The sequence below is a fragment of the Anolis sagrei genome, chromosome 1, assembly GCF_037176765.1.
Source record: "Anolis sagrei isolate rAnoSag1 chromosome 1, rAnoSag1.mat, whole genome shotgun sequence".
In the NCBI taxonomy this organism is placed as follows: domain Eukaryota; kingdom Metazoa; phylum Chordata; class Lepidosauria; order Squamata; family Dactyloidae; genus Anolis; species Anolis sagrei.
In genome coordinates this window covers 200,973,479-200,986,479 of record NC_090021.1, presented here as the reverse complement: position 1 = coordinate 200,986,479, position 13,001 = coordinate 200,973,479, and the positions used below count along the sequence as shown (strand labels likewise).

At 39.6% G+C, this 13,001-nt stretch overlaps 1 protein-coding gene across 6 annotated transcripts in view; it reads left to right on the top strand.

The window, feature by feature from the left end:
* Nucleotides 1-13,001, top strand: part of TANC1 (tetratricopeptide repeat, ankyrin repeat and coiled-coil containing 1) — a 184,389-nt gene that overhangs the window by 147,742 nt on the left and 23,646 nt on the right. For all 6 annotated transcript variants that reach the window (XM_067472251.1, XM_060777384.2, XM_067472243.1 and 3 more), the window contains 4 exons: nt 4,088-4,224; nt 7,421-7,652; nt 9,976-10,142; nt 12,133-12,740. In XM_067472251.1, the coding sequence (XP_067328352.1) occupies nt 4,088-4,224; nt 7,421-7,652; nt 9,976-10,142; nt 12,133-12,740 (1,144 nt within the window). The remainder of the gene's footprint in view (nt 1-4,087; nt 4,225-7,420; nt 7,653-9,975; nt 10,143-12,132; nt 12,741-13,001) is intronic.

Below are 13,001 nucleotides of genomic sequence, written 5' to 3'. Positions count from 1 at the left end.
CCTAGCAGTTTGAAAACATGCAAATGTGAGTAGATCAATAGGTGCTGCTCCAGCGGGAAGGTAATGGCGCTCCATGCAGTCATGTTGGCCACATGACCTTGGAGGTGTCTGCAGACAACACCAGCTCTTTGGCTTAGAAATGGAGATGAGCACCAACCCCCAGAGTTGGACACAACTGGACTTATTGTCAGGAGAAAACCTTTACCTTTAGTTTACCTGGTATAGTATTGCCAGAATATTTCCTTTACAATATGTATCGTATGTGTGAGGAGAAATGATATATTATGACATTAAAATACCCCCTCGTTTTTGCTCCTTAGGTTCTTATTATTTATTGCTCTGGCTCCTGCATTAAAAGGATGCTGAGAAAGTGTCTGCCATTTTTTTGTGGATGGCTTTTGCTGCTGTTCTTTGGGATGTACTTTTTCCACCATTTTAGACAATAAGTATAGTATCAGATGTCTTGGTAAAAACCTGGCCAATCATTAAGCTTAATCTGTCTTCAAAAAGTAAACTCTGAGGAAAATTACACTCATAGCCCAGCAGGAGGGAGTATTCATTGGGGCAATTATTGAGTTTACGGCACAGCATGTTATTCTCTTGGGTTGTATTTTAGCTGAAAGAATTGGAGAGCAACATTTCTAGGAGGCGGCAGCAAAGCAGAAAGTGTGTCCAGGTCAAACCCAGATTCTGTTTGATGTATTATTGACTCTTATTCCCTGTCTCCTACATTTGTCAGATAATGGTGGCATTTCAATTGTGCAGACTGCCTTGGAAGGCTAATGCCAGCAGGTGCTTCTTGTTGCGTTCAAAGAAATGCTGTGCTGAGAATAGGAAGAAATAAAGCTTTCAGTTGAGACTATGGCAAAATGCCTCTGGATAAAGAAAGGCTGAAATAATAAGGGATTAAAGTGGAATTCGATGGAGTAGGAATCATGTCCACTTTAAAATAAAAAGTGAGTTCATATGAGAATCAAATAGTGAAGAGATGAGGTAATCTTCTTGCTCTCCGGCCAATCATTGAACACATTCAAGATGCTATTTTTTCATTCATTTTGCTTCGTTGACCAGGAGATGGCTTGATAGAAACTGTAAATTGTCCTGTTTTGTTTCTTATATGAGTCATAAAGTATGGCTTGAACCTATGTTTCCTTCCATTGCATATTTGTTGTCACACAAAGTTGGATCCAGAGAAAAGCCTACAAAATTGCTGCTCTGTTTTCACTCTTGACACCTGTTCATTTGCTGAAAAGTATTTGGGGACCCTGCTGAGCAAGTTGTTATGGCAGGAGAGAGTAGGAACACCCATAATTTGGCTCAATTCACAGACAATACCTTGGTTTGGTTTTTAGAGATCTCCCATTTTTCTTCAGCCCTGCCTTGGTTTTAGAGCAATGGTTCTCAACCTGTGGGTCTCCAGGTGTTTTGACCTACAACTCCCCGAAATCCCAGACAGTTTATCAGCTTGTTAGGGTTTCTGGGAGTTGAAGGCCAAAATATCTGGGGACCCACAGGTTGAGAACCACTGCTTTAGAGTATTCTAAACCTTGTGACAGTCTTAGGCCCTATCTACACAGTCATATACCATTAAAGCCTTGGCAGACTGTGCAAAACGAATCTGTGAACCCCACCTCCTCCAAGATGAACTGAACCACCTCAACTGGGCTCTCCAGGCCAATGGATACTCCACCTCAGACATCAGAAGAGCTGCAAGACCAAGAACAAACCACGAGAGTAAAGATGAAGATCCACCCAGAGGAAAAGTGTTCCTGCCATACATCAAGGGAACCACTGATCGCATAGGGAAGCTGATGAGGAAACACAACATACAAACAATCTACAAACCCACCAAGAAAATCCAACAAATGCTACGTTCAGCAAAGGACAAGAGAGATCCTCTCACCTCTGCAGGAGTCTACCGTATACCATGCAGCTGTGGACAAGTCTACATAGGGACCACCAAACGCAGCGCCCAGACACGCATCAAGGAACATGAAAGGCACTGCAGACTACTTCAGCCAGAGAAGTCAGCCATAGCAGAGCACCTGATGAACCAGCCTGGACACAGCATATTATTTGAGAACACAGAAATGCTGGACCACACCAACAACCACCATGTCAGACTACACAGAGAAGCCAATGAAATCCACAAGCATGTGGACAATTTCAACAGAAAGGAAGAGACCATGAAAATGAACAAAATCTGGCTACCAGTATTAAAAAACTCTAAAATTACAACAGCAAAACAACAGAGAGGAAACAACCAGGCACAGATTAACACCTCCCAGCAAGAGATTTTCCCAGGCTCAGGCAGGCCTTGTAATGCTAATGAAGGTGATCAGCTAAACATTCACACCTAACTGCAGCAGGGAAGAGCTCCTTGCCCCACCCCAGCCATTCCACAGATATATAAACCCATTGTCCTAATTCCAACAGACCTCACTACCTCTGAGGATGCTTGCCATAGATGCAGGCGAAACGTCAGGAGAAATGCCTCTAGAACATGGCTCTATAGCCCGAAAAAACCCACAAGAACCTAGTGATTCCAGCCATGAAAGCCTTCGACAATACATATACAGGGTTAGTCAAAATGCATAGGCCAATAAGCCATTCAATTGAATGGCTTATTGGCCTATGCATTTTGACTAACCCTGTACTATGTTGTTCCAAACTGCATTATATGGTCAATTAAATTGCATGGAGCCACCGGTGGCGCAGTGGGTTAAATTGCTGAGCTGCTGAACTTGCTAACCAAAAAGTCACAGATTCAAATCCGGGGAGCGGGGTGAGCTCCTGTGGTTACCCCCAGCTTCTGCCAAGATGAAGTACTTTGGCCACATCATGAGAAGAAAGGAAAGCTTAGAGAAGAGTATGATGCTGGGGGAAATGGAAGGAAAAAGGAAGAGGGGCCGACCAAAGGCAAGATGAATGGATGGTATCCTTGAAGTGACTGGATTGACCTTGAAGGAGCTGGGGGTGGTGACGACCGACAGGGAGCTATGGCGTGGACTGGTCCATGAAGTCATAAAGAGTCAGAAATGACTGAATGAATGAACAACAACAACAACAACAACGGCCAACCTAGCAGTTCGAAAACATGCATATGTTAGTAGATCAATAGATACAGCTTCGGCGGGAAGGTAACAGCGTTCCATGACCTTGGAAATGTCTATGGACAATGCCGACCCTTCGGTTAAGAAATGGGGATGAGCACCAACCCCCAGAGTCAGACATGACTGGACTTAATGTCAAGGGAAAACCTTTACCCTTTACTAAACTGCATTATATGAGTCTCAACTGACCATTTAATATAGTTTCAAACTATTATATGGCAAGGAAGATGGTTCCTTCGTGGGAGGAAGGTACTGCAGGACCAGAAAGTCATCTTTAACTGATTCTTCTATAGAACTTATTTTCCTTTTCTTGCACTTTATTTCTTTGTGTGTTTGAGGCTTATACCAATTGGTCTTTATGTGTGTATGTTTTCAAAAATTGTGGCCTTTCTGGAATGCTTCTGCATATGACTATATATAGTGAAGTTTACAATTTTGTGAAGAGAATAGAAATTATATCAGTTGTACACAAATTAATGTAGCTGAAACTGAGCAATATTGGAGAGAAATCTGTGTGCGTGAGACAGAGAGAGCTGGAAGGAAGGAGACTTTATCCACACCAAAATATGTTGGAGATGAATGGTTGGCTCAGGAAAAGGTCTATACATATATCGTATTATATACGCTAGGATTTTGTTATCAAGTGAAATGCAGCTTTGGGGTTCATTTGAGGAGTGTGTCTATTATTAGAAGGGAATTTAAATTGTCCCCAGCTTTCTGTTTTTGATTTGGATATATGCTCTTACAGCACCACTGAATTAGTACAGCAAATCTTCAAAGTAGAGGGATGAACATGTGCAGCTACATAAATGAAGTCATAACTGGTAACACATGAGGACAGGCGGGGGAGTTCAAACAATGTTTAGATTTCTGTAGAAGACTAAACATCTCCAACCTTACAGATATATAATTTCTACCACAAAATGAGTGTCACTACTTATAACTCTAGTTTCTGCCTGCCTTCTTCCTCACAGCCAATGACCCCTGTCAAGAGATCCCGCTCAGCCAGCTGCCCACTTCTGGCATCAGTACCATCAAATCCTTGAACTGCCCTCCTGCTCAGGAACATCAGAACCAAATGGAAGAATCAGTTAGACGTCTTGCTTCAAAGGTAACACCCTCATAGTGAACAGCTCTTTCACAGTTCTCCCAAAATATTACCTTGTTCTTGTTGTAGTTGTTTGGGACTGCAAATATTCTACTTGTCAAAGAATTAAGAAATCAGTGTCTATGTGGTCAGTCCTCCACCTTTGCTGGGGTTCTGGACATAGGGCCCCGTGGAAGTGTAAAAGTGGATATAGAAAACCTAATATTTTCACCTGGGAGAACACTTCTCTAGAAATTTCTAGGTCCTTCTGGTCAGTTTCCACTAGAGCTTAACCACAGAATTGTACTGGAAGGGTAGCATCTACCTGGCTACTTTATCTGGAAGTGGGGAGAACCATCTCTGTGGCAACTGCATAATGAAAAGAGATTCACATGACCTTGAACCACATTAACAAATGTTGTGAGTTGCCCCAGAGTTTCTCTGAAACTCAGAAGCAAATTTGTACCCTGGACCCATGTAAACAGCTAGCCCAGTTCTAATACAGAACTGGCCATTCTATATTCTCTGGGCTTGGGTAGCCCTTGGACACAGAATGGCACTTGGCATTTATGTTATATTGCTTTCATAGTGACAACCACAAGGCACAAAATGGCTACTGGTCCTTGGTTGGTTCCTGGAGAGACATCAGACAGGGCACAAGGGCAGTTGAAGAAGGAGTGGGGGGAAGGTGGGGGCAATTCTTTCTCTCCCCCCCCCCCCAGTTCAACTCTGATGATCTGGTTGACAGCACTCCAGGTGACAAGCAATAGCCACTAGCTATTTCCCATGCAGTGGCCACTACTGTGACGATAACAGCAAGGGGACAATCAAGGTGGACACCCTGTAGTGCCAAAGCAAGTTCAGTACTAATGGTTCATCAAGACACCTTATGGCCTCTGCAATATCCTGTGAGGCAGTGGTAAAAAAACATGCCAGACTGGTCCTGGGATAAAATGTCTGTGTAAAACCACTCATAGAGATCCCTACAGAGATGCTTTCTCAAGGAATCATTAGTTGTTCCAGCATGACTCCAAGACCTCCAGTGGAAGTTGACCATAGAGTCATTCTGGAGGTCTTTCTAGAGAAAACACTTTAATCAAATTCAAAATAATCAAATCTGCAAAAGTGAAATCCACCAATGTTCAGGGCTGACTTCAGGTTAAGCCTATGTGTATTCTTTTTTTTTTTAAATTTTTTTTAACAAATCTTGTAATTCACTTGATTGTTTTGTTGTAAGCGAATAACAAGAAGAGTCTGCATAATTCTGGCAAAGACATATGGGCAGTTCATATTCCCTTCTTTCTCTTTACCCTGTTTTTTCCCTTTTCCCCTTCCTGACCATGCAAGGAAAAGCAGTTTGACTTGAACTGTAGGAGTGTATTTTAGGGGTTTTTTTTTTTTGTCTCATTTAGGTTTTTTGTCTCAATTTGGCAGATGGTGATCCATAATTCGAAAGGAAATTGCTACACCCCTCCCTTTCTGTCCATTAGTTTATTCAGTGTAGCTTCCTGAAGCAAAATGTATCTGGGAGAGGGAACAGTGAGGATAAAACATCTGATCTAGGCAGCTTACACTGTGTTCGTCACTGATGTATCAAGCGGTTATATAAATGGGAATTACCAGAAAATTGCACTAGGGACTTTCTAATGCACTTATTTTCGCAAGAAGGATTGTGAAAAAAGGAAAGCTTTGCATACTGTTGTAAATAGGAGAGGATTTGCTTTGGCATTGATGTATTACTTGGTACAATCTTTTATGTAAGAGCTATCCTAATGCTATCATTGTTATATATAGATCTCTGTCGAATAAGAATATTTTAAGTCAATTCCAACCAGTTGGAGATAGCACTTGATCTACATTTACGTGACACTAAGCTTTAGGGAACATGGAGGGACATCCTTCTGAGTAAAGGCCCTTAGGTTTACCAAAGTGAAATCAAATGTCCTAATTATGGGTATACTTCAATTTACAAGAGAGAACATCAATAATTGTCTAATTTACTGTATGTAGAAATGTAAAAGAAAAGTTAAGATTACGGATTATGTGGTTTTAATAATTGGTTTTAATGTTTATATGGGGTTTTTTAATTTTATGTTTTTAATGTGTACGCTTAATTTACTATTTGCTGTTTGATAAAGCATTGAATTGTTGCCTATTGTAAGGCCACTCTGAGTCCCCTTCAGGGTGAGAAGAGCTGGGTACAAATGCCGTAAATACATGCATACATACATACATTTTTCATTGTCAACTTTCTGGATTGTAGCATAGTTGAATTAGATATTTTGTTAGACTGTTAAAAAACACAGAAGACACAAAGATGTTATCATGGACTTTAAAATATATATCTTTAGATGTCTAGGGTGCAGTATAGCAGCATCCTTTATTTAACAAGTGTATAATGATTATGTGGCAGGCAAACTCTGAACATGGCCATATAGCCCAAAAAACCTACAACAACCCAGTGATTCCAGCCATGAAAACCTTTGACAATACATCCAAAGGTTTTCTATGTTAACAGGAAGTCAAATTTTTAAGTGCTCTTGACCACTGCAAATTAGTACCTTTACTGCTGATAATATTTCTTGAGTCCTAGTAATGTCCAAAAAAATTACATGTATTTCTAATGGAATTGATCCATGTTTAGAATATGCCAGCAGACTTGGGTTTTCTTGGGGAAGTCTGCAGCAGAAAGTCATGCCTATGTTAAATGTTAGTTATTTGGAGGGGAGGGGGGTAATTATTTTATCATTGTAGAATAAGGTGATGTTTGTAGCTGACTTTCTGTTAATAAGACATGATGGTCAGTAACATTCTTATAATACAACAGAATATTACAATTCCAGGATAATCATTGGCTATTGCAGTGAGAATCCAGTTGTGCAATCCTGGGTTCTAACATGTAACGAAGAGTATAAAAAGCTCTTTCTTGTTGTCCAGTGCAGAAAGGAAAGGGTTTATGAGATCTAGCCATAGATGTTCTCTATACATATTTTCCTGATTTTTGTCCTGAAAAGTGGGGAAATGTGTGACCCTTCAGCTGGCATTGAACATCAACTCTGAGTAGCCCATGGCAAGATGATGGATCATGGAGCATCAGTACCTGGAGGGATACAGTCCTCATTCAAATATCATGAACTGTGTTCCACTTTGCTTCACATTGTTTTTATTGTTATCATTGTTAGCTTCTCCATGACTTCTAAACACTGTTTTGATTTTGTAGGTTGTTGCCTATCACTACTGCCAAGCAGACAACACTTATACATGCCTTGTCCCAGAATTTGTGCATAGTATTGCCGCTCTCCTCTGCCGCTCCCATCAGTTAACAGCATATAGAGAACTTTTGATACGGGAACCACACCTACAAAGCATGCTTAGCCTGAGGTCTTGTGTTCAGGATCCTGTGGCAGCATTCAGAAGAGGGGTATTGGAACCGCTGGCGAGCCTTAGAAAAGGTAGGCCAAACTCGTTTCTTGAGTAACTTCAATGACAGCATGAAAATGTGTATTAAATGGGTTTAGCAGTGGCCAGGGGAGATATTTCCAAATCAACAAAGGAGTGTTTTCTTTTTTGTTAAATAAGTGTGAAAGCTTTCAAAGAAAATGAAACATTTCAAACTGGTACAAGTTGAGCATCCCTTATCTGGAAATTCGAAATACTCCAAAATCTGATATTGACCACATGCATGGCTAAGATAAGTTACACCATTGCTTTCGGATAGTTCAAGGTACACAAATTTGGTTACATGCATGAAATTATGAAAAAGCATTGTATAAAATTATGAAAAAATATTGTATAAAATGATCTTCAAATTTTGTGTATAAGATGTAGAACAGGAGTGTCAAAACTCATATTCACTGAGTGTCAGATCATTCTTATGGTTGCCTTGAAATGGTCATTTGTAATTGTAAGACTATAAATATAACTATGTTGTTCTGGCATTGAAAGCTCTGTGAGCCACATAGAATGACGTGGTGAGCTGGATTTGGCTTGTGGCCTTGAATTTGACACATGTGAGGTAGAAGAAACATTAATGAATTTTACGCTTAGGCTTGGGTTTCATCTCCATGGTTTTCATCTCACTATGTAAATAAAAATATTCAGATATCCCCTCAAAAAAAATCAGAAAACTTCTGGTTCCAAGCTTTTTAGATAAGGGATACTCAACTTGTATTTATCCATCTATATACATTTAGAGAAGTACATTTAGGAAAGGCAAATAAATTGAAACATTGGTTGCCAATAAATAATGAAGGGCTAGATTTTTACCAAAGAATTATTAGGTTGTAATGTAAGATATTTACTGATGTACTTTCCAGCAGTCTGTAGTCTATATAATAACATGAATTATTCAAGCAGTGCTGTGAATCCATTTGCAAATTGGAACCGTAATAAAAGCTATGTTGACAAATGCGGCTTGGTCAATAATGATGTGAACAGCTCTGCAAGAGCACTGGCACTCTGTTTGAAACGTCAGTGCCCAACCTCCTATAATTGAAAAAACTGAAAAACAAATTTTCATGGATCCTTATACATGCAGTGATAATTACAAATGTAAATATTAGGGAAAGCTAGGCACTTGATAGAAAACATGGGTTAATGATACTGGGGTGATGCTTTGCTGATGTTCTTACAGGTTGGCTTGTTCTTTTTGCTGATAATCTTGGAGTATCTTCTGTGTTTTTATTATGAATCTGCAGTGATACTTGCCTTGGTTTTTCTTCTTGTAATCCACTTTATAAACTCAAAAGTGTTTGTTTGCTTGCATGGCTGTGTACACCCCCATCATCTTTACAAAATAAGAGTATGGCATCCACTCATGGACTGTGGATGCTTGAGTCAAGCCAAAAATTCTGGCTTTTGCATTGCTTTTATAATTTGTAATTCACAAGTATTCAGAAGAATTATAAAGGGTAGTTTTAATTGATATTGTAATCCATATCTGCATTCTAATTATGGCAAAAATGTAATCAGATTTTAGTTAAGTATAGTGATCTATCTGTGCATAATGGTATTATAGGTTATACTGTTTCAGTATCTTTTCCAGTATGCTGGTAGAAAGTATAAATGCTATCAAGCGAGAGAAACGACCAAGCACTTCTGGGAAGCAATTAATTTTTAAGAATCCGAAAAGCCAGTAAGGATTTCAGAGCACCACATTACATTAGGGTAGGCAAATCTGCCTGGGATACTAGAATGAATTTATTGGCTAAACAGTAAAGTAGTATTTAACCACATTCTTTGTTGGTACATAAAATTTTACCATGGAGATGGGGGGCACATCTTTTGTTATTTAGGAGGGAGGGTAGAAGAGGTGTGTGTGCAGAGCCACCACATCATAGAATCACTGAGTTGGAAGAGACCTCGTGGGCCATCCAGTCCAACCCCCTGCCTAGAAGCAGGGAAATTGCATTCAAAGCACCCCCAATAGATGGCCATCCAGCCTCCGTTTAAAGTCTCTAAAGAAGCAACCTCCACCACACTCCGAGGCAGTGAGTTCCACTGCTGAACAGCTCTCACAGTCAGGAAGTTCTTCCTCATGTTCAGGTGGAATCTCCTTTCCTGTAGTTTGAAGCCATTGTTCTGCATCCTAGTCTCCAGAGCGGCAGAAAACAAGCCTGCTCCCCCCTCCCCATGACTTCCATTAGTGATTAAACTGTTCTTCATGTATACAGATTAAATCGATTGTCATCTTCGCATTTTCTAACACGAGAAAAAGTCAAAATAGATAGAAAGGTTACTCACCTCTTACTGTTTTCCTACTACCTTGCCTTCCAGAACAGAAAATTCCAGAAGAAGAATACATCATTTTGATAGATGGCTTAAATGAAGCTGAATTTCACAAGCCTGATTATGGGGATACTGTTTCTTCATTCATCACAAATATTATTTCCAAATTTCCTCCCTGGCTAAAACTGATTGTGACTGTAAGAACAAATTTCCAGGTAATATTTTAAGAACAAATTATTTTGAAAAGTACTGAGGAGAAAGAGTCTCACTTTGCTCAGAAAAATCATATAGAGCAGAACTTTCCAAACTGTGTGCCGCAACATATTAGTGAGTCAGCAACAGTGTGTAGGTGGGTTGTGTGAACATAATGAGAAATTACAGAAACCTTAAAAATGTGTGTTATTACCTTACAAATAACATATTTAAAATATAAATTAATTTTTTATGAAATAAGTTGTGCTCCCATACATTTTGTTATTACAATTTATGTGTGTATCCATATATCTTATAAAGGGTTAGTTTAACCCAGGTAGGGGCAAACTTCGGCCCTCCAGATGTTTTGGACTTCAATTCCCTCAATTCCTAACAACCTGCCGGCTGTTAGGAATTGTGGGAGTTGAAGTCTAAAACACTGGGAGGGCTGAAGTTTTCTCCTGTCTGGTTTAACCTCCAATTTGCTAGTAAAACTTAATGTCTGTGTCACAAAATGAGGCATGTCTAAAAAGTGTGTCACTAACATGAAATGTTTGAAAAGCTCTGGTTTAGAGACTGAGATGTGGCTATGGCAGGTGCTTCTATGAATCACACATATACAGGAGTTAACAGTGTTCAATATTTATACATAGCAGAGGCTTTTACTGCTAATGAGTTTACTCCAAATGCAGTAAACTCATTGAATCAATTGAATTTATAAGAATGTGAATGAGTTACCATTGATTCAGGGGATCTGTGTTAACATGGCCTAATAATGGTTTATACACTTTTGATCATGACATACATGACATTTGACACATAGAAGCCAATAAATGTGTGCTTGAATTGACATAAGGCACACGTATTATACGTAGGATCTTTTGTGTAATACTATTTCCACGCAATTTGGAGCCCCATTTTTCTTACCTGAAATGAATGATGCCTTCCACTTCTGACCAAAGTATACTATCAAATTGTGAGAAAATGCCTGGGTTTGGCCTCATGTTAGCCGCCCCGAGTCCCCATTGGGGAGTTGGTGGCGGGCTATAAATAAAGGTTATTATTATTATTATTATTATTATTATTATTATTAGTGGTGCAAGGCAGCTCTGCCAACTAGAAACATATTTGCTGAATATTACTGAGTAAAATACATATACCTAAGGGGCATCCAGACTCATTTTGCCAGTGTCATTTTGTCATTTTCTGCTGTCCTCAGCAGCTTTTTTGTGGAGCAGCTTGCTTGTGAGCTCCTATTCATAAAGACCTTTCCCCCCAATAGCAGCAGATGGGAACAATTAGATGAACTGGATATTAGGCAACATATCACACTGTCTGTAGTCAAAAAGTGCCAATAATTATATGCCAGAACTAGTCATACAGTAACTCTGAATCAGGTGTTTTCAGTAAGGATCCTTCTGCCGGTCCTTGACTGTCGTGTCCTTTTTGCTCTGAACACATCCTAACCCTGGACTTGGAGAAGGAGTTGTACAGGCATGAGAAGAGTATTGAGATGAATTTAATAATGTCCATATTTCCTGTCATTAAAATATGCCAGTACAAAATTCAAATCAGGGACGATGTGCCCAAATACTCCATTGTTCAAATCAAAGTAAAATCTGCAATTTTAAAAAAACGGTTCCCAGAAAGAGAAGTTCTAGGCTAGTATTTTCTTTTTCTTGATGTGCTATTTTTGTTTGTGCTTGGAGTTCTGAGTGGCTCTGAAAGCATCCAGCTAAGTGATTTCTTCTATCTATACTTGGATATGAAAGAGTATGGAAAAATGCATTATCTTATCTAAGTGAAAGCTTTATTGATGTATTCAGCAAACCCACATCTGTACTAGCACTCCATTTTGGCGCTAAATGTAAACATCGTCTAGTCTACTTCATCACACCGCCTTTAATTTGTTGTGACTTTCATTCTTTCTTGAAGCTAAAATTCCATCTATAGATCTTTGAAGCTATAAAATTCTTGATAAATCCACACTTCCTTTTTCTCTTTATGATGCAGGAAATAACCAGCTCCCACCCTTTCTTTACCATCTCCCTTGATGAGTTCCATGACAACAAAGACATACAAGCTGACTTGAATGCATACATTCAGTACAGGATCAATGCCAGCCAGGATATTGTAAACAACATCTCCCTCAATGGGAAAGCAGATGCAGCCATTATTGGGAAAGTCAGCAATCACCTGATCATGAGGAGCATGGGATCATATCTCTACTTGAAGCTGACCTTAGACCTCTTTGAGAAGGGCCACCTGGTCATCAAAAGCGCAAGCTACAAGGTGGTTCCAGTCTCCCTCTCCGAGCTTTATTTGCTTCAGTGCAACATGAAATTCATGACAAACTCATCATTTGAAAGAGCCTTGCCGGTGCTGAACGTGGCTCTGGCCTCACTTCACCCAATGACAGATGACCAGATTTTCCAAGCTATTAATGCAGGCCAGATATATGGAGAACAGCAGTGGGAGGAATTCCAGCAGAGGATGGAGTGCCTTTCAGGCTTTCTGATAAAAAGGCGAGACAAAACACGAATGTTCTGCCATCCCTCCTTCAGAGAATGGCTTGTTTGGAGAGCAGAAGGTGAAAACACTGACTTTTTATGTGAGCCAAGGTAAATTGAGGCATTGTACTATATAGTTGATACTTAATAGATGCTGATAGGTTTTGCATTGTAAAAATAAAAAAGAACCAGCTCTTATGAAAGAAGACTGCTTTTAGAGATGGGTTTTGGGGATGATGCACAAATTGTAAATTGCATACTCTAAAAAGTGAATTAGTTTTAATACAAATTTCGCTATACATGGCATTGATTTAATGGCACTGGACACTCTGGAAGAATGAGACAGGTTACCTGCTATGACTTAGATATATA